The 23,494-nt window shown below is 41.9% G+C and overlaps 1 protein-coding gene across 2 annotated transcripts in view; it reads right to left on the bottom strand.

Annotated features, from left to right (window-relative positions):
- TEKT3 (tektin 3) overlaps positions 1 to 23,182 on the bottom strand; it is a 40,476-nt gene extending 17,294 nt beyond the window's left edge. The window contains exons 1-3 of one of the 2 annotated variants that reach the window (XM_004594723.4): positions 23,063 to 23,182; positions 11,487 to 12,094; positions 8,453 to 8,536 (exon numbers count right to left, since the gene is read on the bottom strand). In XM_004594723.4, coding sequence (XP_004594780.2) covers positions 8,453 to 8,536; positions 11,487 to 12,065 — 663 coding nt within the window. In that variant the 5' untranslated portion in view covers positions 12,066 to 12,094; positions 23,063 to 23,182. Of the gene's footprint in view, positions 1 to 8,452; positions 8,537 to 11,486; positions 12,095 to 13,719; positions 13,859 to 23,062 lie in introns of those variants that run through there. The other variant, XM_058676307.1, reaches the window with a different exon arrangement.
- Between the last annotated feature and the right edge of the window lie 312 nt (positions 23,183 to 23,494).

Below are 23,494 nucleotides of genomic sequence, written 5' to 3'. Positions count from 1 at the left end.
TGCTAATTAATTAATACACCTGAGAAACTAGCAGAAGATGGCCTATGTGCTTAGACCTTAAACACCTACGAGGGAGACCTGGCTGCAGTTTCAGGCTCCTGGCTTCAGCCTGGCCCAGCTCTGATTAGCCATTGCTGCATGGTCAGTTATTGCTGCCATCTCATGAATGAACCAGTGAATGGAATATTTCCTTTTCTGTCTCTCCCTCTGGTGTCACTTCGCACCAAAAAAAAATTTTTTTTTTTATTTGTGAGGCAGAGAGTGAGAGAGCTCTCAGGGGCTGATCCCATGGCCATGACAGGCTGAGGCCAAAAAAACATTAGCATCTGGAAACTCATTCTTAGGCAGACGACAGGAACCCGATTCTTGTGTCATCACAGCTGCCTTCCGGGGTCTGTATTAGCAGCAAGGCAGGAAGGTAGAATTGGGAGCCACAAATGAGCACCCACATTGTGACTGCCAGACCATACACTTACCTTTTAATTCGCTTTTCCATGAACTTTCTTTATTATCGAAACCTATATTTATTATTTATTTCATTGTGACCAGATTCCATTATAGTATAAATATGTCTTTGTTCATCATCTGACTTTATTATTTTGCAAACTATCTATTCATTTGCTTGTCCACTCTTCCTGTTTGTTTATAGTTTGATACTAATCTATACAAAATTCTTAACACATGTAAAATTCAACCCTTTCCCATCATGTATATGACTGTTTTGCACTTGCCTTTATATTTCATGCATGGCGATTTTGATGTGAACACATTTTGTGTGCTTTTTTATGTTGAACGTATCAAGTATTCTTTTTTGGCTTCTTTGTTGTTTTGGTTATAAAGACCTTCTTCACTCCCATATTAATGGTTATTCAGTTAGAGTCTCCTTATTTCTTGCATCCATCTCTATGACTCAGGATGCATGTATAATGCACTTGTGCATGTGTGTGTATATTTCATGTTGGCGAAGTGTCGGCAAAGGGTCTGTGAATTCCTGCTTAGAAAACATTCTGTAAACCCCCAATTTTTGTGTGTGTTATATTCTGGGCAGGGTATTCTTACACATGCTGCATGTAGTAGAAAAATCCCTGGGACTTTGAGAGGAAAAATACATTTAATGAGATTTAGTACCAAGAAAAAAAGTTTCTGAAGGGTTGTATTTATGTGTGACTTTAAATAATGTCATGGGGTGAGTGGCAGAGGGTTTAAGACAGAAGAGTTCATGTGAGCATGAAAAGCCCAGAGCTGTGCACAAAAGTAATTCACCTGTAAATCCAGAATCACACCTAGAGATGGCCTTGAAACATGGCAGTGAAAGAAATAAATGCAAGACAGAGTGTTGCCCATGAAAAGAGCGCTTAGAGGAAGGTTAAGGGCGGAAGGAGCCAGAGCACTTACAGGAAGGCAGAAGGGTGGGAGGACCCTGGATCAGGTTAGACCTACAGCTGTTGCCTTACACCTTGAGAAGTCAAGGTTACATCAGAGCACCTGAGTATGGTGTGTTTCACAGCCCGAACAGTGGGTCAAATACTTTAGGATCCTGGACTGAGGAAGGCAAATCAGACTCCATCAAACACACGGTCATTGGTGACTTCTCCAAGATTCCAAGTCCCAGTGACCAAAGGGATTAACCGGTGGTCTGATTCAGATGTACTTGTAGCAAGAAATCACATCCAGTTGTCTGAAGGGCTTTAAATGCAGCCCATCCTTGATGGCATTCACCTCATAGGAACTGCACTCTTGGGGCAGGGTAGAAGGTGGGGAGGTACAGTGGGAATTTCACAGCCTTTGGGTTCCCTTTATCTCTGACTCCCAGGTCTCAGATGGTAGAGTGGTTAAAGACATCTGTGGCAATATCAGACAGCCATGGTACAAACACTGGCTTTGCCACTGGCTAAACGGTAGCCAGAGGCAAGCTAAAAACGAAGGGTAATGATAGTTCTCTTTGCAGGTTGTCAGACACGATTATGCACCTAACAAATGGACAGGTTGTGTGATCCTAGAGCTTAGTCATCGGTGAGCTGTGGGCTCTGTTCTACTCTAGGCTGACCAACACAAAGCCACATCTCCAAGACATTGACTTCTGACCCTAAGTATGGACAGACCATGACCTACAGCAACACCCTGAATTGTGGAGATTGTGAATTGTGGAATTGAGTCTTTCTTTGCAGTTTCCTTTACCCAAGTTAACTGAATCTTCTTCAGTTCTGGTAAAGTGGGTGCCTGCTCCCCCCGACTACCAGGTGGAATGGATAGGCTGTCACTAGAAAAATTCAAACTGCAGGCCCAGATGTTGTCTGCCTAATGGTAACCAGCAGCTTGGACTGCCTCTCTACATTCAAGGCTTTTGAATGATGGAATCAGAAGCACATAGTCCTTAAGTGTGGTAGGCAGAGGCTTTTGTGTCCATTCACAATGTGTATTTGTAGCATTTGCTCCTGAGTTCAGCAGAGATGACCAAGTGGCAGGCTCTTCTTGACACGGCTGATGTGAGAAGGCTATTTTCCAGTGACAGGCAGAAACCCAAGTGAGCAAGGCAGTTGTTATTCCCCAGGCTCACAGTCCACCTGACCATTCTTCCCATGCTAGTATCATGGTTTCTTGTTCAATCCTCTCCCACAGCAGAGCACCACACTGAAATACGAAAATGCAAGTTCCACAGCCAGTCTGACATTTCTGAGATGTGTGGCTTGCACAGTCACAACCAACCTGGGAGACTGGAGGACTGCAGCGGTTTTGCTTTCTGCCTCTACAACACCGAGGCCATGTTGAGGTCAGGCCCAGAGCCCAAGCCTGAGTTCTGAGTAGTAGGACCTGCCTGTGTCTCAGAGTGAGACCAGGGTAGGCTGTGTGAGAGATACCTTTGTAGATTCATCAGGGATTGGGGCTGGCAGGGCAGTGCAGTGGTTGAAGCCACTACCTGTGAGGTCAGTATCCCATATGGGTAGCTATTCCACTTATAATTCTGTTCCCTGAGGGTTTGGGACCCCTGCACCCACATGGGGAGCCCTGATGAAGCTTCTGGCTCCTATCTTTGGCCTGACCTAGTCCTGGTCATTGAAGCTATTTGAAGAGTGACCCAGCAGAGGGAAGATCTCTGCCATGCATTTTCTCTCTCTCTCTCTCTCTCTCTCTCTCTCTCTCTCTCTCTCTCTCTCTTTCTCTCTCTCTCTCTCCCCCTCTCTCTCTGTCATTCAAATACAATTAATCTTTTTTCAAAAAGCCCAACAAGTTAACATTGTTTGAGAGTGATTGAAAAATAGCACCATGATTGATTTCCCAAGAGAATCTGTTCCATAGGACTGAATTGAGTATCACCAGTTAAACGAACAGAATTCATATGAAAATAGAGGAGAGGTTCCTGGATCCTGACTTTGGATGAGCTCAGCTCTGGCGATTGCAGCCATTTGGGGAGTGAAACACAAGATGGAAGATCTCTGTCTCTCTCATCTCTCTCTGCCTTTCAAGAAAAAAAAATTTAAATCTTTTCTTAAAAACATGCTAATATGGTTAACTTGAGTAAGTAATAAGATACAGTCACTATGTCAATTAATTGCCAATAACCAAAGTGCTCCCCCCACCCAATTCATGAGCCATTACTCTAATAACATAAGGTTTATTGTAACTATCACAAGAGCCAAATTTAGAACATTTTAATTGCCTTAGTCCACAAGCAGGGAGCTGGATTAGATGTGGAGCAGCTAGAACGTGAACTGGCACCCATATGGGATGCTGGCATCATAGGCATACATACCCCTCAGCTGCCATTCTCAGTTTCTAAAGCCCTAAACCTTCCTCTCTTTGACCAAACACTAATCTACTAGTGTTTCTTTCTATACTTTGGAAAGTTTTTCACTTTCTGTACTTTGGAAAGTTCATAGACATAGAATCATGTTATCCAGTCTGTTTGTGACTGCCTGCTTTCATCAGTGGAATGTTGTACAAGTTTTACTGTGTTCATCTCTTTTGTTGTGGCTAGATAAAACATCATATTTCTACACTACTGTTTATTCATTGTCCATCAGTTTGGGTGGCTTTCACCTTTGGGCTGCAAACATTCATGGACAAGTTTTTGTTTAGACATGTTTCCTTTGATCTTGAAATGTTTGAGTACTAGCATCTCTATTTAGCCATTTCCCAGAGCAATTGCATTCAATTCTAAACCTCATGGGGGTTTAGATGCCTCTCCATTCTCACCACCACTTGTTACTCGCTGCAGTTTGTCATTATAGTCATCCAAGTGTATGAAATCTTATTGCAGTGTGAAGTGACTTATATTTCTCCAACAGTAATTCACAGGTTGAGCATCTTTTCATATGCAGGCTGGGCCATTTGCATATCCACTTTGGAGAATCATTTATCTTTGCTCATTTTTTTTAAAAAAGATTATTTTTTATATTTGAAAGGCAGATTTACAGAAAGGAAAAGATGAGAAGAGAAAGAGAGACAGAGAGATCTCCTATCTGCTGGTTCACTCCCCCAGTGGATGCAATACTCAGAACTAAGAAAATCCAAAGTCAGGAGCCAGGAGTTTCTTCTGGATCTCCTACATGAGTGCAAGGGCCCAAGGACTTGGGTCAACCTCTGCTGCTTTCCGGGCCATAAGCAAACAGCTGGATGGGAAGTGGAGCAGCCGGGACATGACCAGTGTACTTATGGGATGATGATGCCACAGGCAGAGGCTTAGCCTGTTAGGCCACAGCATAGATGCCATCCTTGCCCATTTTTAAATTGGGTTATTTATCTTCTTTTAAAATCGTAACAGTTATTTAGACATTGTTAATACAGACATCTGAGCTGCAAAGATTTTCTTGTTGTTTACATGCTTGACATAAAAACTTTTTAATTTCCATGGTATCCAGTTTTTTCTTCTGTTGTTTGTGCCTTGGCATCAGATCTAACAAACAATGTCATAAACACTTATGCCTGCTTTTACTAAAAATGTTATACTTCTGTCTCTTACAGTTAATATTTTATCCATTTTGGTATAATTTATATGGTATGACCTAGGACTGTGCATATTAAATCACCATCATTTGTAGAAAAGACTGTTCTTTTCCCCTTGAGTTGTCTTGATACTCTTGCTGAAAATCAGTCCATGGTCAACACAAATGTTTGTTGAGGAAAGTTTCTTTCTCAACTCTCAAATTCTATTCCATTGATCTATAATCTTCATGCAAATCCTACACAGTCTTAAGTATTAAAACTGCATGGTAACTTTTGAAATCAAGTAGTATGAACAGCCTACCTTTCTTCTTTTCCAATACAGGTTTGACCACTACATCTCTTGCAGTCCCATGTGAATTTTAAGATCCACCCTCAATTACTACAAAGAAATCTGAGATTTTCGTAGAAACTGTTTTGAATCTATGGATCAACTTGGGAAGTACTATTTTTTTATATTCATTTATACATTTTTAAAAGTCAGAGACATCAAGAGGAAAATAGAGAATCTTTCATCTGCGGGTGTACTTCCTAAATAGCCAAAATGACCATGACTAGAATAGACAAAATCCAGGAGCCAAGAGACTTATCCGGGTCTCCCAAATTGGTACAGGGGCCCAAACACTTGGGCCATCTTCCATCACTTTTATCAGATCACCAGCAGGCAACTGGATCAGAAGTGGAACATCCAGGATGTGAACAGGTATCCAGATGGGAGGTCGGCATCGTTGGCAGTGACTATTACCTGACACACCACAATGCCAACCCCCCAAAGGGGAAATACTGTCATTTTTACTACAAAGATATCTCCCAGGTGTGGGCATTGTGAAGCAGGGTGTTAAGCTGTTACTTGGGATATGAACATCTCCTATCAAGGAGCCTGACGCCAAGTCCTATCTCGACTTCAATGCAGCTTCCTATTAATGCAACTACTGGGAGGCAGTAGATGATGGCTCAAATACTTGGGTCCCTGTTATCCACACGAAAGACTTGGATGGAATTTCTGGCTCCTGGTCTCACCCTGGCCCATCCATGGTTATTGTGGGTATTTAGGAATGAACCAGGAGACAGAAAATTCTCTTTCTCTCCCTCCCTCCCTTTGTCATTTCCGCCTTTCAGATACATAAACCTTAAAATAATCAAGTCTTACTGTTTATGAATATGGTATGCACATTTCTTTAGCTTGTCTTTAATTTCTCTCAACAATATTTGGTGTTTTTTTAAATGGCATATCTCTGCCTCATCATTAAGATTACCTGAGAATAGTTTCTAAAAATACAGTGCTCTCTCCGGATTGGAATCAGAAGCCCTGGAGTGTTACCCAATCATCTTGCTAAAACCTTCTATGTAGGACTTGTGTCCAGCTGGATTTGAGTGCACCTTATTAAACAATGGGAACACCAAGAGGAGACAAGCTTCAAATCTACTTCTTGGAAATAGCACAATGTGTAAGAAAATCAGTGAAGTTAAGCTGGTAGAACTGTCTTATCATCTACTTCATGCCAAAGGTTTCAGGATCAGGAAAAATAAAACGTTCCAGGGCAAATGCTGGTAAACTCCTATCCATTTAGGATGACAAAGTACAAGATGGCTTGTTTTGAGACTTGAGAGCTTCATCAGAGGCTGGGATCCATCCTTGCTTGCAAAGATGTTTCATTGAGGAGTTTCACATTCCCAATTGCTGGCAGGTGGCAAGAGGGTCAGTGGCTTTTCTTCCTCCGCCCCCTGAAAAAAACCTTTATTTGAAAGACAGAGTCTTCCAAGACAGGTCATCATCCACTGCCAGGTGTATTAACAGGGAACTGGATCACAAGCAGAGCAGCCAGGACTCACACCAGGATTCACACAGGTTGTGCAGGTGGTCGTTTAACCTGTGGGACCCCAGCATTAGTTCTAGGACAGTGACTTTTACAGAGTCAATGGCATCGCCACAACTTTCCTGAGGATATTCTTTCAACTCGGATTTCTCCCAGAGAGCCAGGAAGCAGCAGAAGAGAAAGCACAAGGGGAAAAAAGCTTCTGCTTATTATCCTTAATGTCATGAGTCACTGAAACTTCACTGGCCATGGGAAAAGACAGCAGTGGTGATGTGACAAGGATGAAGTGTCATGATAAAAGCACTCGGATGACCAAGCTGCGAGCTCCAGTTCATCCTACTTTCTTACAGAGAACTCATTTCTCACTAGGGATAAATCAAGCAAAGGCAAAGAGGTGGGACCCTGCCAAGCTGCCTCTATGAAACAGAAGATGGATTCCCTGTAGCGGAAATTCTGCAATGCCAGCAGGGATCTTCTCCTGATGCAACTAGGCAAAGAAACAGCTACAACGGAAGGAAGCAGCTGGTGACGGTGTGAAGTGGAAGGTATTGGGGAACTTCACATGGCCCAGCTATGAAGACGAGCTGAGGCGAAGACAACAACGCCAGAGTCACATCATGGCCAAGAGAGTCCATCAGCAGGATGAAGCGATGACGTGAGAGGGCATCAGACTGAAGACCTGCTTTGAGGTTTCCTGAATGTGAATCAAAACAAAACAAAACAAATATATTCATATATATATATGTATGTATGTATATATTTTGAATGTTTGGCAGGCACTTAAGGACACAAAACTATTCCTTAATAGTGTCTGGGCTGAAAGAAATGATCTGATAGGGCTGACCCCAGGCACAAGATGGCTGAAAGTGTAAGCAACAGCAGAGATCTTGTGGTTCCAAGTGCAGGAAGTGAAGGTCGGAAAACTTCGAGCAAAACTGTACATCACTGATGCAAAAGATTGGGGTTGGGGAGAGAGACTAGCGAGTGAATCAACAGAGCAAGACAAACAGAACTGTAAGGTTCCACGTGGCCATTTGGTTAGCATCCAAAGACTTCCAAATGCATGTGCCTTGGCCTTATCCATCAGATTTCCTGAACTGCAGACCTAAGACTAAAGAAAATGTCAGAAGTACACACAGTCATCTGCCATTTTTTTTACATTGTAGTGTTATTAAAATGGAGGGGAGGGAGTAAGACAGGAAGGCATTCTGACTTTTCAACAAAAAACTGATTTTTGAAATAAATATGATGGCCTATTAGCCATTTTTCAAATTCTCTTAAATAATATCTAATGATATGAAAAAATGAGTCCAGTCTAATTTTTGGTGACTACAACAACACCGTTCAAATTCAAATTCACTGATACAGTAGGATTCTAATCCTGAGCTCAGATGTGTGAATTAGCTGCCATCTACCCACAAGCACCATTATTTAAAAAACAAAAACTGAACTATCCCTAAACTAACAGTAATCTCTAATAGTTTCACATGATTTTTTAAATCTTTCTTCTTTTCTGTATTTCTCATTTTCTCGACGAACAAACATTACTTTTATAGCTAAGAAAAAGAGTGATGGATAACTAAATGCTATCAACCACGTGGTGTGATGTAGAGTTATGTAGTATCATTGTTATGACTCCGTAGTAAACATACAATTACAATCGTCTCATTATCGAACATTTCCCCCAGGTTTACCGTCAGAAGCTGGGTTTCCACTTCATCATGAACTAGATCGATCCCCATTCTCTTCTCTCGGTGAAACAGACATTCCCGGGCCACCTGCAGATACACAAATAAAAGAAAGCCTTGCTACAAACCAATTGCAACCATGACCAACAGTTCTCACAACTTCTTTCAAAAGCTCATCAGTTGCTTCTCCCAATTCCAATTTTTCAAACCAGTGTGTGGAGATCTGAGAATGATGGAGACAACGCAATAAATCCTATCAGCTAAAGGGCTGATTATATTCCTTACTCTGGAAAGTTGACCCAATGAAGCAATGGCATCTACTTGGATTTCATACAGCAGCAACTGTAACGCACCGTCAGTTTCTTTGAAATAATTCAAGAGCATAAAACATGGTCCTTAAGATATTATTTCCAAAAATTTTCTACCAAGAAGAATAAATGATTTTCTTGAAATACATTTTGACATAGTTTATACATTTTGATATGTGTGTAATCAAAATCCAAGTGATAATTTTTAAGTAGTATTTGCTCTCCTAATTATTAAAAAATGAGTTTATTCATTAGAGGAAGAAAATGTGGAAAAGCAAAAAATAAGATTTGACAGTTTTCTATCACTGATTTGCTTGCTTTAAAAAAATGGGAATTACAATGTCATTACAGCTTTGTGTTTTGCTTCTCAGAATGGCTGTTAGTAGGCTTGGGTCATGAAATATTCTTTGAGATAAAGCACATCAGTGACTCCAATGGGATATAGCTCAGATGATTAGCAATTAACAATAAATTATTTACAAAACAATATTATGCAGCCATTGAAATGCTTATTTCAAGGGCTGTTTCAATGGCATAGACTGCTGTATAATACTAAATGTTTTCAAAGCTCAAATAGGAGCTGGCACTGTGGTAAAGTAAGCTAAGCCTCCACCTGTAGCAACAAAATCCCTTGTAGGCACCATTTCATGTTCCGGCTGCTTCACTTCCAATCCAGTTACCTGCTTCTGGCCCAAGGTAGCAGCAAAGGATGGCTCAAGTCCTTGGCCCCTTGCCCTACACATGGGAGACAGAGAGGAAGTTCCTGGCTTCTGGCTTCAGGTCAGTTCAGTTACAGTCATTGTAGCCATTTAGGAAGTGAACCAGAAGATGGAAGATCTCCCTCTCGCTTTCTCTCTGTGTAGCTCGGCCAAAAAACCACAACATAAATACCACGGACATTATAATTCAGATACATATCACTGCACAAAATATTGTCTCTAACTTTTTAAATGGTTATAATTTGCAACTGTGATTATTTTACTATGTATCAGTAAATTTCATTTCAGGAAATGTCTACCAAGCCACAGATCCACCAATAATATAGGCAAGTGGTCATTTTCTGCTCTTCTGCCAATCTCAGAAGAGTATGTCTGTCTTACTGCAAATTTGAAGGGCCAAAGATGGTTCCCTCGTTGGCTCCATTTGCATTTAAAGTTTGAAGATTTTATGCTTACATGAGTTGAGCATCTTTATTTTGTCTTTTGAGATTTATCTGTTTGACTAATTCTAATTCTAATTTTGGGCAGCAAATATTCAAACACATAAGAACATAAGGACAAACGTTGCAGAAAAAAATTTGAATCACCTCCCTGCAAGTGACCATCCCTGAAAGGGGTACTAAGAGAAGAAACAGACTCTCCACTAAGTGAGAGGGGATGTGGCTATAGTATTTAAGACACTCCAGCCTATGAATGCTGGGTAGGTTGTGGAATACACCTGTCACCCTCAGAATGAGCCAGGACTCAGGGAAGACAGGGAGGTTTTCTGAGGTGAAGCCATCAGCCCCAAGAATTTAATTTTAAAAGACATGCTGAGTGCACTGCCAGCCTTTTCTCACCATTCCTAGGGGTTCTGTTCTGTATGTGTGGCTGTGTCTAGCACAGAGCGGATGGGCCACCACCTGTCAAAATGGCCAATAAACACAAGCTACTTGTTTCTGACTCCTGGCATCTCTAACCCCTTCAATCATTGATCCTGTGGTGAGGAAGGACCCACAGCAGATGCTGACCACACACGAACACAAATGATGCCAATCTGGAGCAGAGATTAGCCACACTCATTGAAACACGTGCACAACTTCTGAAACCGTGTCTGTGGCTTACACACCTTCAACCGGGGAATATTTTCTTTCAGTGCTAGAGAACAGAAGGGACCGAGAGCCCATCACAGGGTCCAAGGGTTACAGGTAACTTGAGCCCATGTAGAAGCCTGGTCATAAGCCAGGAGCCAACTAGAAAATGCTTGCTATCTCCCCCTGGTAGTCGATCCACCCACTCTCTTTAAGTCAAACTCCTTTAACATGCCCTCATTCGATCATTTCAAATGTGTGCCCTGAAAGGAAACCCTAACACAGATTGAGCAAACATCCCTGACTTCCCAGAAGTCCCAACTTCTGGAACTAAAAGTTCAAGACACCACAAGTGAAAAATCCAACACTGCTGGCCTCACGGTCATAGCCAAAACCAAGGCTCTTTCAGAAGACTGTATTAAATGGCCTTCAGTCTATGTGTGAAAGGTGTTCACGAAACGTCACTGAATTCCATATTTAGACTTGGAACTCACACCCATGGTATCTCAGTATGCATATCCAAGTAGTCCAAGATAAAATCTCACTCCAAAACACTTGTAGCCCAAGCACGGTGTATTAGGGATACTCAGCCTATATACAGGAGATGTTTCTGGTCAAGAAGGGTAACTTCTTCCTCAAATATGGTTTATCTTAATCCTGGGACAGCAGTAATCAAAGCAGCCTACTAAAGAGATAAAAATACGCCATTTCCCCCTCCCCACTTAAAATGTGGAGTACCATCATGATCTCTAGTTTTGATTTTTGGCTTTAGATTCAGAATTCTTTCTTAAACAGGCTGTTCAGCATAATGTATAAAAACAGCAATGGCTTTGCCGTTATTGAAACCAACTACAGATTTATGGATAGGGGCTTGACTTGGACACGTATCGTGAAACCAACCTCAGAAGCTCAGCAACACTTTCTTGTATGGTCTCATCTTTACCTGAAGAGGGGCTTCTGTCTCCGTCAGGGCTCTCTCCAATCTTTTCTTAACATCAGTCAGTGCGTTTGTCTCTCCAATCATCTCATCCATCTCATGAGTGATCTCGGATTTCCAAAATCCAATGTCGTTGACACGTTCTCCCAGATTTTGGGTGGAGTCCGCCTGGGTTTTCCTGATTTGTTGATACTTGTCTTGAATCAAACGAGAGGTATCTACCCTCAGTCTTTCCGAATTATGTCGAGACATGCTCGACTCTTGAAAGTTGGTGAGATTGGACCTGTACCAGTCATCAGGAGTGTACCTTGTGAACAGCGTAGTCCTGTTGGAGACGAAGGGCAGCATCGTGCTCTCGGCCACCCTCTGAGATCTCGTGCAGTATGGAGCCAAGGTCGGTGAGTTGGAAGCTACCCTGTAGTATGTGCTCGGTCTCCAAGGAAGGCTCGGGCTGTGGATCAAATTGTAATGGGGGAAGCGGTCCTTGTAGCTTGACGCCATGGAACTGATGGCTGGTAGAAAGTTAGTTGGTACCGGTCTGGGGTGGGCATAAGTTGCCGTTAGTGTAGAACCTAAATGCGCCATGATGCTTGCACACTATTTGCAACTCTCTCCTGTTTGAAAATAAATGAAGAGGTAAAAAATATGCAGTCCCAGAAGTTAGCCTCTGTTGAATGATACAAATAGGAGTACATACAACTTCGCATCAACCACAGTGCTCCCTAATGCACTAGGTATCTATTCAGTTTGTTACCAACTGATACCATAATCCAAAAAAGTCTTTTTCCATTTCTGTGTCCCTAGAATATAATCCTATATTAATATATACACATTTACACATAGGTATTTCTTCTATTTCTACACTGACCTCTGGATTTTTATGCAATTACAGGACTAATGCTGTCTTCCAACACATTCTTGGCCTTGATATTTAAATCTAGCTGTGTGGCACTGGGAAAATGACTGCCTCTTTTGTACCTCAGTTGCCTTTTCTATCCATCAATAACAGAGGATGCTACTGACACGTCCTTCTTTGGATTGTTAGCAGTAGCAGCAAGGGATTATTCCACTCACCCTCTCCCCATCAAATCATCCTAAGTAAACACACAATCTGGGTAATGGTGATTGGTGCAGCAGCCTGTAAACACAGGCTATAAACTTGACCTCGTTTCCTGTCCGCTGGTCAACCTCAGCATCTTCAACATACAAAGCCTGCAGCAGCCAGAGTTGTAAGGATGAAGGCACATGGTAGCTTTTTCAACTTCCTCATACAGAAACCACTAGGATAGAGCTCATTAATAATTGAGCCTTCTTAGACTTTTTCCTATTCGCATGCCAATATGTATGTACTTGTATACAAGGGCATTTCCAAAAGGTACATGCAAAATGGAATTAAAACATAAGTTTGTTTTGGAGGGAAAAATTGAAATCCATGTAGATGATTGTTCTTCAAATATGTTCATAAAAAACTTGTTAAAAAAAAAAACATGCATGGATTTCAAAACATTTTTATAGCAAAATAAACTCATCTTTTCATTCCACTCATCCAGAACTTTCTGAAGTACTCCATATGCCATTTATATGCCTGCCAAGTTTTTAAGGCAAAAGCTGAATTGTCTCCATCATTCTAATATCATCTTGGTTTTTTAATTACATCAACATATATTTGGGACGTTTGTCTCTATAGGACATACAGAGTCACGTAAGTTTTTACCAATTTCTTTCTCTGGAATTTTGGGTCATTTTTATGCTAGATATATTTCTCAATATCTGAATATCATTTCTTTTTTAAGATTAATCTCTATAAATTTGTTCATTAAAATGGAAAATAAAATCACTATACACTACCCAGGAAAAAAATGAAATCCCTCAAATTATTTCAATGGCCTTATATTGAGGACTTCCACTCTCAAACCAAAAATTACTCTATTTGCACAACTTTGTAAAATCCTCTTAAACCATAGAGTGAAACAGCTACCCATGGCCAGTGTCAATGGATCATTGCCACACAGATTCCTGACTTTTTCCTAACTCCTTCCCTCCTACATCCCCAAACATCTAATACCAAGCTTAGAGTGTGATGGTAAGAAAAATCTAACTAACCACTCCAAGTTCCTCACTTTCACTTGAAACTCATCCATTGTCTTTTAAAAAATAAATACAAAGAAACTTGAAACCTTAATGTCCTTAAGGTTGCTTTTCTAATCCTTTCTCTATGCAAAGTCTTGAAATAATTTACTTTTCTTCTAACAGGGATCTTCAAGTGAGGATGGGCCACTCTCAGTGATATTGGTGAATTCTTGACAATCAAAGGATCCAAAAAAAAAAAAAAATCCCAGAGGCTCACTTTGGCCTTCAACCGTGAAATCCACAGTGTGGCATGCTAACCTGATGAGCTGGCGTCTTGAGATATCTCAACCCTTGTTATCAAGTGTTGAACCATACAAGACTCATCAGCTCCACCCGCCCCACCAGCTGACATGCGAACCCACAGAGGTGAATAAGCACTAAGAAAAAAATGATTATACTTACAAAAGCACTTAAAGATTTGAGTTTTCTAAATATTTATTTATTTGTTTGGATGTCAGAGAGACAGAGAAAGATCTTCCATCCACTGGTTCACTTCCCCAAATGGCCACAATGAAGACAGCAGTCATGAGCTTCATCCAGGTCCCCCATAGGGGGGCAGGGGCCCCAAACATTTGGGCCATCATCTTCCACTGCTTTCCCATTCTCAGGGAGCTGAATTAGAAATGGGGCAGCCAGGACTTGCACTAGTACCCATACGGGATGCTGGTGCTACAGACTATGATTTAATCTTCTGCACCACAGTGCCAGCCCCATGACTTGCTTTTAAACAGAGATAGGGTATTAGGATCTCTAATCTGAACCATAAACCTCAGTTGCTTGAAGCTCACCAAAGTGGAACTCCTCGTCCATGTCTGTATATTTCACACTGATATTTCAACTTTTTTTGTTGATACCCATCATCAAAGCTCTTAACTCCAACCTCTTTGTAAATCACTTGGAAAAAGACAGCCCATGGTGAGACTGCACTGAAGTATCCCACTGTCATGTGTCATTCTTGGTGAAGATCATTAATAGTGTGGTGGCCTAAGACACACTTAACAATTCCAAATAGGCCATGCCTCTAGCCATGATCAATTCATAAAATCTTGAATCAGTCTCATACGTTAAAACAAAAATCCAGGTGGACTTCTATCAAACAACTGTTTTTAGACACTATATATCAGCTAGTACAGGACCTTGGTCCCAGAGAGAAGAGAGACAAAGGTGATGAACCCTCTGATTGTCAGGGCATCAGGCCCCGAAGCAATGTCCAAACCACAGAGGGAGATAAAGAGATGGATAGAGCCTGGCGGCCTTTGTGAGTTCAGAATGTGATCAGAATTAGGAGGGGACTGAGACAACCAAAATCTAGAGGAAAAAAATAAATGAATTCTGCAGAAAAGAAACTCCAGATATCCACACAGGGCTCCAGGCTGTTATAGGCCACACACACACACACACCCCAAGGGCCATGCCCAAGACCTTGGCAAGAGGGATGGCAGAATTAGCAGCTGGGCTGAAAGGCATCCAAAGTGCACAGAAGGTGGAGATGCTTCTTGACCCAGGTTAATCAGATGGGAAAGTCACTGGTGATTGTCATGAGCATTCACTGGGGACTCTAAAGTGCTGACACAGCAGAAGTAGGGCTGACCTATCCCTGGGGAAGAGGCAGTGAAGACTCACATGAACCAAGTCTGAAAACGAGTCCCAAAGAGGTTAAACAAATATCTTCTGCCATCCCAACGTGTAACCTCATGATGTCCGGCAACCAGCTAAAAAGTGCCAGATACATGAAGAAGCAGGAAACCATCTCCTATAATTAAGAAAACAAATACAGCCGATAGAAGCAAGCCTAAAGAAGGCAAACACAACAGAACTAGAAGTCACGTACAAGTATTTCACACACTGGAAAACCAAATAGAGACATGGACGGCAAAAGAATGAAGTGAGACTTCAGAGATAAAACATGCAGTTTACACATATGTGATATATATTTGCACAATTCCTCTAGGTGGGATAGCATTCAGGTTAGACATTAGAGAATTCACAATGTTGACCTTGAATTTAACCAAATGGAGCACAGAAACGTTTTGAACTGAAAGACGAGGAAAAGCACCTACACTACAACAGCAGTGGTCTAACACCATGTCAACGGAGCGTCACATAGAGAGGGGAGAACATGTCTGGACAAATGGGGAATTAATATTTCCCAAGCTTCTTGAAAATTATGAATCCCCAGGTCTAAGAAGTTCCATGGTATCCAAGAGGATAACAGAACACGGATACACACAAACACAATATACACAAACACGTGTACACACAGCTACACACCCTAGTGCCACCACCATCACATCACGGCTCATCATAACCCAACCAGTCGTAAGCAGAAAGGTCTAAAATCACAGACACAAAAAAGGCATATTCAGTAGGAATTAATGCAAAACTATCGCCCGAAACAATCCAAGCCAAAAGGCAATCAACCAAGACTTTTAAAGTGTTGAAAGAAAGTGTCAGCCTAGAATTCTGTGAATACATCTAATGGCAATAGTCCCCTGAGAGGAAGGGGAAATTCTGCGAGTGCATCTAATGAGAATAACCCCTTAATTGAACAGGAAATAAATTCTCCCTATACAGTCCCCATACCAAAAGAATGCAGGGGCAATAGACCTGCAGTTCAAGAGTTGTCAGAGGAAATTCTTCAGGCAAAAGGAAATCATACCAGCTGGAAACTTGGATCCGCACAAAGCACTCAAGAATGTTAGAAACAGCAGGCGTGTGAGCTAATATGCTTTGCAACAAAAGACCTATAACTTCCAGATTTTTTAAAAGATAATCACTTAAAGACAGCTAAAAACTCATGGTGGCATTTATAGCCTAGCAGGAAATCATGTGGTAATAATGGTATAAATGATGGAGGTGTTTAGATGGAAATAAAGAGCTTATAACTGCAATAGAATGCTGTTATTTAAACAGATTCTGAAATGCTAACATGGTACCTTACAAGTTTTAGAGTAGAGGTTCTCAAAACTTGATCTAAGAAACCCATGGAGGGCCTAAGAGCTTCTCACATTTTCACTCCAAACGCTCATGCAATTTGCATGCTTTCGCCTCATCCTTTCAGAATTGACTTACAGCATGTTCACCGTGGACCCAATGAAGAAGACATGAGAACTCAGATACAGCTGAGTTCTCATGTCTTCTTCATATATATATGGCTCTCATGCTAATTTTTTAACAAGAAATCATATTTTTAATTCTAAATTTTAACTTATAAAATCGTAAATAAATATAGAAATGGTTCACTTGCATGAAGCTCTTTCAGGTTCTCAATATCTTGACAGTGTCAAGTCATGCTGAAATAGCAGAGATATGAGTCCAACGATCTTGAAAAAAATATATTTACAGCAAATGACCTACACAGCACAATTAAAACAAACAGATTGTTGGAATTACTTTTCAAAGACATTTATTATTATTGGAAAGTCAGATTTATAGAGAGGAGAGACAGAGAAAAGGATCTTCCATCCACTGGTTCATTCCCCAAGTAGTCACAACGGTCGGAGCTGAGCTAATCTGAAGCCAGGAGCCTGGAGCTTCTTCCAGGTCTCCCATGTGGGTACAGGGTCCAAGGCCCTGGGCCATGCTCCACTGCTTTCCCAGGAAACAGGAAGGGAAGTGAAACAGCTGGGATACAAACCGTGCCCATAAGGGATCCCTGTGCATGCAAGGCACAGGCTTTTGCCACTAGGCTATGGCGCTGGGCCTATTAAAATTACTTTTTAAAACAACTGTCAAACCACATGGTGGTCTATAAACAAAATCTCATTTTCAATCATTTTTATTTTAGATAAGCTTAAGTCAAAATACATTTTAAAAAATACACCATGAAGCACTAATCAAAAGAACACTGAGGTGGCTATATTTCTGTCAAGCCAAGTGGACTTACAGGAAGTATCATCAACAGGAAGAACTAAAGAGATAAATCAGTCAGAAGACACCATCACCTTAGTTATATCATCATTAACACAACAAACATATAAGGCAAAAGCTGACAACATTAAAATGAGCAAGAGATGAATGACCACTGGATACAGAATACTTCTACACTCTTCTGCCAGTAAATCAGAGAAAAATTAAGACAGAAAATTGACTGATTCATAGAAAATATGAACAATTAGCTGGACCTAATCCACAACAACAAAACACTCCACCCAAAGCAGCAGATTACATATCATTCCCAACTGTGACGAGAAAACTCACCATGGAGGCCATATTATGAACCAGAAAGCAATTCTCAATGCACTTGAAAGATGGAAATTGTATATCCAACCAGTAAGGGGGGCTGGCATTGTGGGTAAAGCCACATGGGCATCTCATACCCCGTTCGAGTCCCAACTTCTCTGCTGTCGATTTAACTTCCTACTGATGGCACTGGAAAATGGAAAATGGCCCAAGAGCTTGGGCTCTGCCACCTTTGAGAAGACAAGTACACAGTCCCAGCAACACTGCATGTCATGGCCACCTGGTGACTCTATCAGTGGGTGGAAGTTTTTTTTTCTCTCTCTCTTCACGTCAAATAAAATTTAAAAAAATAAAATACAAAAGGCTGGGGGAAATAAATCTAAAATAGAAAGAATAAAATTTAAAAAAATAATCAATGCAACAGAATAAAGAAAAAAAGGAGGGAGAAACCAGGGTCAGCATGGTGGCATGACAGCCTAACCCTCCACTTGCAATGCCAGCATCCCATACAGGTGCCAGTTCATGTTGCAGCTGTTTCACTTACAATCCAGATCCCTGCTAACATGCCTGGGGAAGCAGCAGAGAATTGCCCAAGTCTCTGAATCCAATGGGAAGCCAGGAGGAAGCTCCTGGCTTTCAGCTTAAGACCAGCCCCGTTCTGACCATTGCAGTCATCTGGGGGAGTGAACCAGCAGATGGAAGACCTCTCTTCTCTCTCTCTGTAAAAAGCTGCATTTCAAATAAATAAATAAATACATATTTTTAAAAAAGAGCAGTAAAATCCTATTAGTAAAATTGATGAATCACTTCTTTTACATCTGTCAAAAAAACACATTAAGAATGAAACAGAAGCTGTTACTATCCAAAAATTATAATAGGAACAAAACAGAAGCTATTACCACAGATCACCCACATATAAGAAACAACTTTATTTTACCAAATCTAACAATAGAAGTAAAAATGGTCCAAAAATTTTTTGAAATATTGTGATAACCATTTAGTCTGATAACAATTTAGTTTGATACTCCAATTGAAGCAGAGATAGCCAACCCAGAGAGCTCTATAGTAGTGAGAGACATCGAATCCATAGTTGAAAACTTTTGCTCTGAGTTCTGGTGCAAAATATTCCCCGGGGAGAATGTGGGACTCTGAAGGAAGAGTTGCCTAGGTTTGTAGCAGCCGTTAGCTTACTCTGGTGATGTGTGCCTTTCTCAGTAGTTCAATTATTCTCTAAATTCTCACTCACTCAATTCCCACGAAGCCATGTGCAGCACACACTCAAGTCATTAACTCATGTTATAAATAATTCGCATTTGCAAAGAAACTGAAAAAAGAAAACTTTCAAAAAAAAAAAAACTAGAAAATAGCTATGTAATGACTCACCCCTGAAATCAGGCAATTGTTATTTTTATTATATTTTTAGTTGCGAAAAGAAGTCATTTCAAGCAATGAGGCATTTGCCACAAAGTCAAACATCTTGCTAGGCTTATTTCGCATGCAGTCAATATTTTTTCACATGCTGAAAAAAATCCTATCACAGTCTTACAAAAATACTCACATGCTAAATAGAGAATCAATCACACAAATTTTTAAGTGGTGGAAAGTTACATTTATAGAAAGTTGTCTTCAAATTGCACAAGCAACTTTTATCAGGACATTTAAACAAGACCTTAAAAGCTTATGTGTTTTGAAATATGAAAACCTATACAAAGTAGAGCCGGCACAATAGTTAAACTGACTACTTGTCTGCCTGGAAATGCCAACATCCCATATGGATGCCTGTTTGTAAGCTCCACTTACAATCCAGCTCTCCGCTTATGGCTTAGGAAAGTAGCAGAGGATAGCCCAAAGCTTTGGGACCCTGCACCTATGTGGGAAACCTGTAAGAAGATCAGCTCCATTGCAGCCATTTGAGGAGTGAGCTAGCAGACAAAATATCTCACTCCTCTGTCTCTCCTCCTCTCTGTAAATCTACCTTTCCAACTTAAAAAAAAATCAATAAATTAAAAAAAACCTATAGAGGGAATGTGTGGCATGCAGTAGTTAAGCTCCCATGTGAGACTCTGACAGTCCCTATCAGACTATCAGGTTCAATTCCCAGCTCCCCCTCTTCCAAATCCAGCTTGTTCCTAAAGTGTACCCCGGACGCTGGTACATGATTCAACTATTTCAGTCCCTTCCACCCATGTGGAAAACGTGGGTTGAGCCCCAGGCTCCTGGATTTGGCCTGTCCCAGCCCTGGATGTTGCAGACATTTGGAGAGTGAACCAGTGGGTGAAAGCTTTCTTTTTCTCTGCTTTTAAAATAAAAAAGGAAAGGGATTAGAAGAGAGGGAAGGGAAAGAAAGAGTGGAAAAATGAAAGAAGGGAGGAAGAAGGAAAGAAACATTTGAAACACACACACACCATTAGGGATGTACAATCAAAACCATAGTAAGATATCATCTCATCCCTGTTAGAATAGTTATTACCAAAAACACAAAGGGGTAGCAAAGGCAGGCAAGTACGTGGAGAAAGGGGAATTCATATATATTGTTGGTGGAAATCTAAATTAGTGCAACCACTATAGAAAACAGTAAGACATTTTACTTAAAAACTAGAAACTAAATTTTCAGATGACCCAGTAATGCCAACACTGGAGATAAATGACAGGTAGGTAGGTAGGTAGGTAGATAGGTAGAAAGACATGAACCTAGTCTAATAAAGACATAGCTAGTCTACTTATTGCAGCACTGTCTCACAATAAAGGAATCAGCTGAGATGTCCACCGTAAGACGAATGGAAAAGAAAATGTGGCTTGTACACAAAAAGGAATATTACTCATCATTTTTTAAAAATTGAAATCCAGGCCTAGTGTTGTGGCATAGCACATGAAGCCACCAGCTGCAACACTACATCTCATATGGACACCAGCTCATGTCCCAGCTGCTAAACTTCCAACCCTGCTAACGGCCTGGGGAAAGCAGCAGATGATGCAAGTGTTTGGGTTCCTGACACCCACATGGGACCCCAAGATGAAGTGCCTCATTTCGGTCTGGCCCAGCCGTAGCCATTGTGGTCAACTAGGAAATGAACAAGCAGATGAAAGATTTCTCCGTGTGAGTGTGTGTGTGAGTGTGTGTGTGTGTGTGTGTGTTTCTCCTTCCATTTCAAACAAATCCTTTTTTAATGAAATTATGTTTTTTGCAGGAAAATGGATATGATTAGAGAACATCGTATCAAATGCAATAAAGCCAGAACCAGATAGACAAATTTCATAGACTGTGACTAATTGTGAAAACCTTCAAATCTCAATACAGAATGGTGAGTAGCAGAGGCCGGAAGCCATAAGAGGCACAGAGGGAATCTGGATTCGTGAGGACCAAGTTAAGAGTCAGATCAAAGGAACAGTTTCCTGGTGTGACACCACAAAGTAGGGACACTGCAGTTCACAATAAACCAGCATATACTTTATGACCAAAAAATACACAAGAGCTCTAAGCCTGCAATCAGAAAGTAAAGTCGAATCAGGGAAAATGTGAATTCCCTTGTTTTCATCAGTAAACCTTGCACACATACATTGTAATGTCATACGATAGCCCACAAATACACAATTATTCTATATTTTTTAAAACATGACTGCAGACCATTCTGTACAGAACACACAACTAGACAAAGTTGGTGTGACATGTCCCACACCCTGCCTCCAACCAGGGACAAGCATAGACAGCAAAGGCTCCGAGAAGTCCCTTGATAGCCTATGTTGTGGTGCAGCAAATTAAGTGGCCACCTGCAATGCTGGTCTTCCATGTTGGATGGCTGATTCCAGTCCTCGCTGCTCTGTTTCCAATCCCACATTTCTACTCGAGCATCTGGGAGAACAGCAGTTGATGGTGAGAGGGCTAGGGTCCCTGCCATGCATGTGGGCGAACCAGATGGAGTTCTGGCATCTTGGTTTTGGTCTGGTCCAGCCCAGATCATGGTGGCCACCAGGAGAGTAAAACAGCAAGTGGAAGCACTTTCACTCTCTCTGTCACTGGGTCTTGCAAATAAATCCATTATTTGGGTGCAAAATCTTCCCTTCCGTTCCTCTTGCTGCACTCACCTACGGTTTTAGAAACTAGAACAGAAATAAAATACTTCTACCAATGTGCGGACAAATACCAGAATCCTGTGTGTGTGCGTTTTCATGGTGAAGTCACTGCTTTCATTCGTGCTTAACTAAGAATACAAGCAAAGTTGAGCGATTTCTCTCATTCAATTAAAAGCCAAAAATCACAAGTGTGGCCAAGAACTCTATTCACTGATAAGGGAGGAAGGAGTGTGCATGGGAGAGCCACGTGGTAGAGCTGAAATTGTTCACTTGCTGTGACTCAGCCATTACCCTCCTTGGCATAGACCCACAGAAAAACACGCATGGGCACAAAGGGAAGAGGGCAAAAAATATACATATCATTCTAACATCTGTAAAGGGAGCAACGGGAAAGTCCACTGGGAAGGGGCTGCCCACACAATTTGTGATCAAGTTGTACAAGAGGGACAAAATCACAGATAAAATGAACGGCTGTGGGCACACAGAAACGCGAAACACAGCGCTAACTGTAAGGTCTTAGATAAACACCTAACTGGAAAACGCTGGATTCTTGTAGGTGAGCCTTGGATGGAATGAAAGAGCAAGAGAATTTCCAACAGCTGCCTATTTGTGCCTACACTTGGGACAGGATCCGCAGGTGCAAGCTTAGGGTGTCAAGTATTTCACTTCTAAATTAGAAAGAGAAACGATACAGCAAAACACTTTCCCCTGCTAGGAAATTCCACCACGACCAAGCCAATCATTTCAAGCATTGTTTAACAATTGTTTTCTTTATCTGTAACACCTTAAGCAATCCAGGAGGACTTGGTCTCTTTTACTAAAACACAAGTGAGAGCTGTACAGCCCAAAGACGACTGACCTGGGAGGGCTCCATGGGCCAACACCTGCAAGGGCCTCTCCTCCACTCTGCCTCTCCGCAGCAGGTGTCCTGAGACCGGGGAGTGAGGCAGCAGGAGGGGTGGGCAAGGGACAGGGTTAGGAAAAGCACCGCTAACAGGTGTGGCTGTTGCGTGAGGATGGAAGGCGAGGTAGACATGGGCGCCAAGTGGGGTGGAGAGGAATCCCGGGGTCAACGCGACCCCCATTCGAGGTCAGACACTGGAATCCCAGGGTCACCGGGACCCCCACCCAAGGTCAGACACTGGAATATTGGTAGGCGAAAGGGACGGCCAGCAGGCCGAGAGGAGCGGACCACTCACCTGTCAGCGGGTGCCAGGCGAGGGGCGGAGAAGAGACGGCGAGCAAGGAAGGGTCGCCTCCCCAGCACCTACCTACGACTCACATCAAACTCCGACCCCCTGGTCCCGCCTTCCCCTTCTGTGACGTCTGCGCCCGTGGCCACTCAAAGACCGCCGTGGCCGGCTCGCTGACATCTGATTGGCCAAGCAGGGGCAAGGGGGACACCCGGCGGCAGCGGTTGCCGGGGACGCTCTCGTACTTAGCAACCGTTACCTCTCTGAGAGAACCGCTGGGACTGGCAAATGACTGGGAGAGGCCGCCAGCATTCCGGACACCTGATTCAGAGCTCTTGAAGTTGAGAGCTTCATGATCCATTCTGGGATGCACCGGAGCTGTGTGGAGCTTTAGTACTTCTCCTGGAATGCTGGCAAGCCTGTACCGCTGCACCTGTT

The sequence above is a fragment of the Ochotona princeps genome, chromosome 17 (assembly GCF_030435755.1).
Source record: "Ochotona princeps isolate mOchPri1 chromosome 17, mOchPri1.hap1, whole genome shotgun sequence".
Classification (NCBI taxonomy): domain Eukaryota; kingdom Metazoa; phylum Chordata; class Mammalia; order Lagomorpha; family Ochotonidae; genus Ochotona; species Ochotona princeps.
The sequence above is the reverse complement of the archived record's forward strand: the minus strand, read 5'-3'. Positions and strand labels throughout refer to the sequence as shown.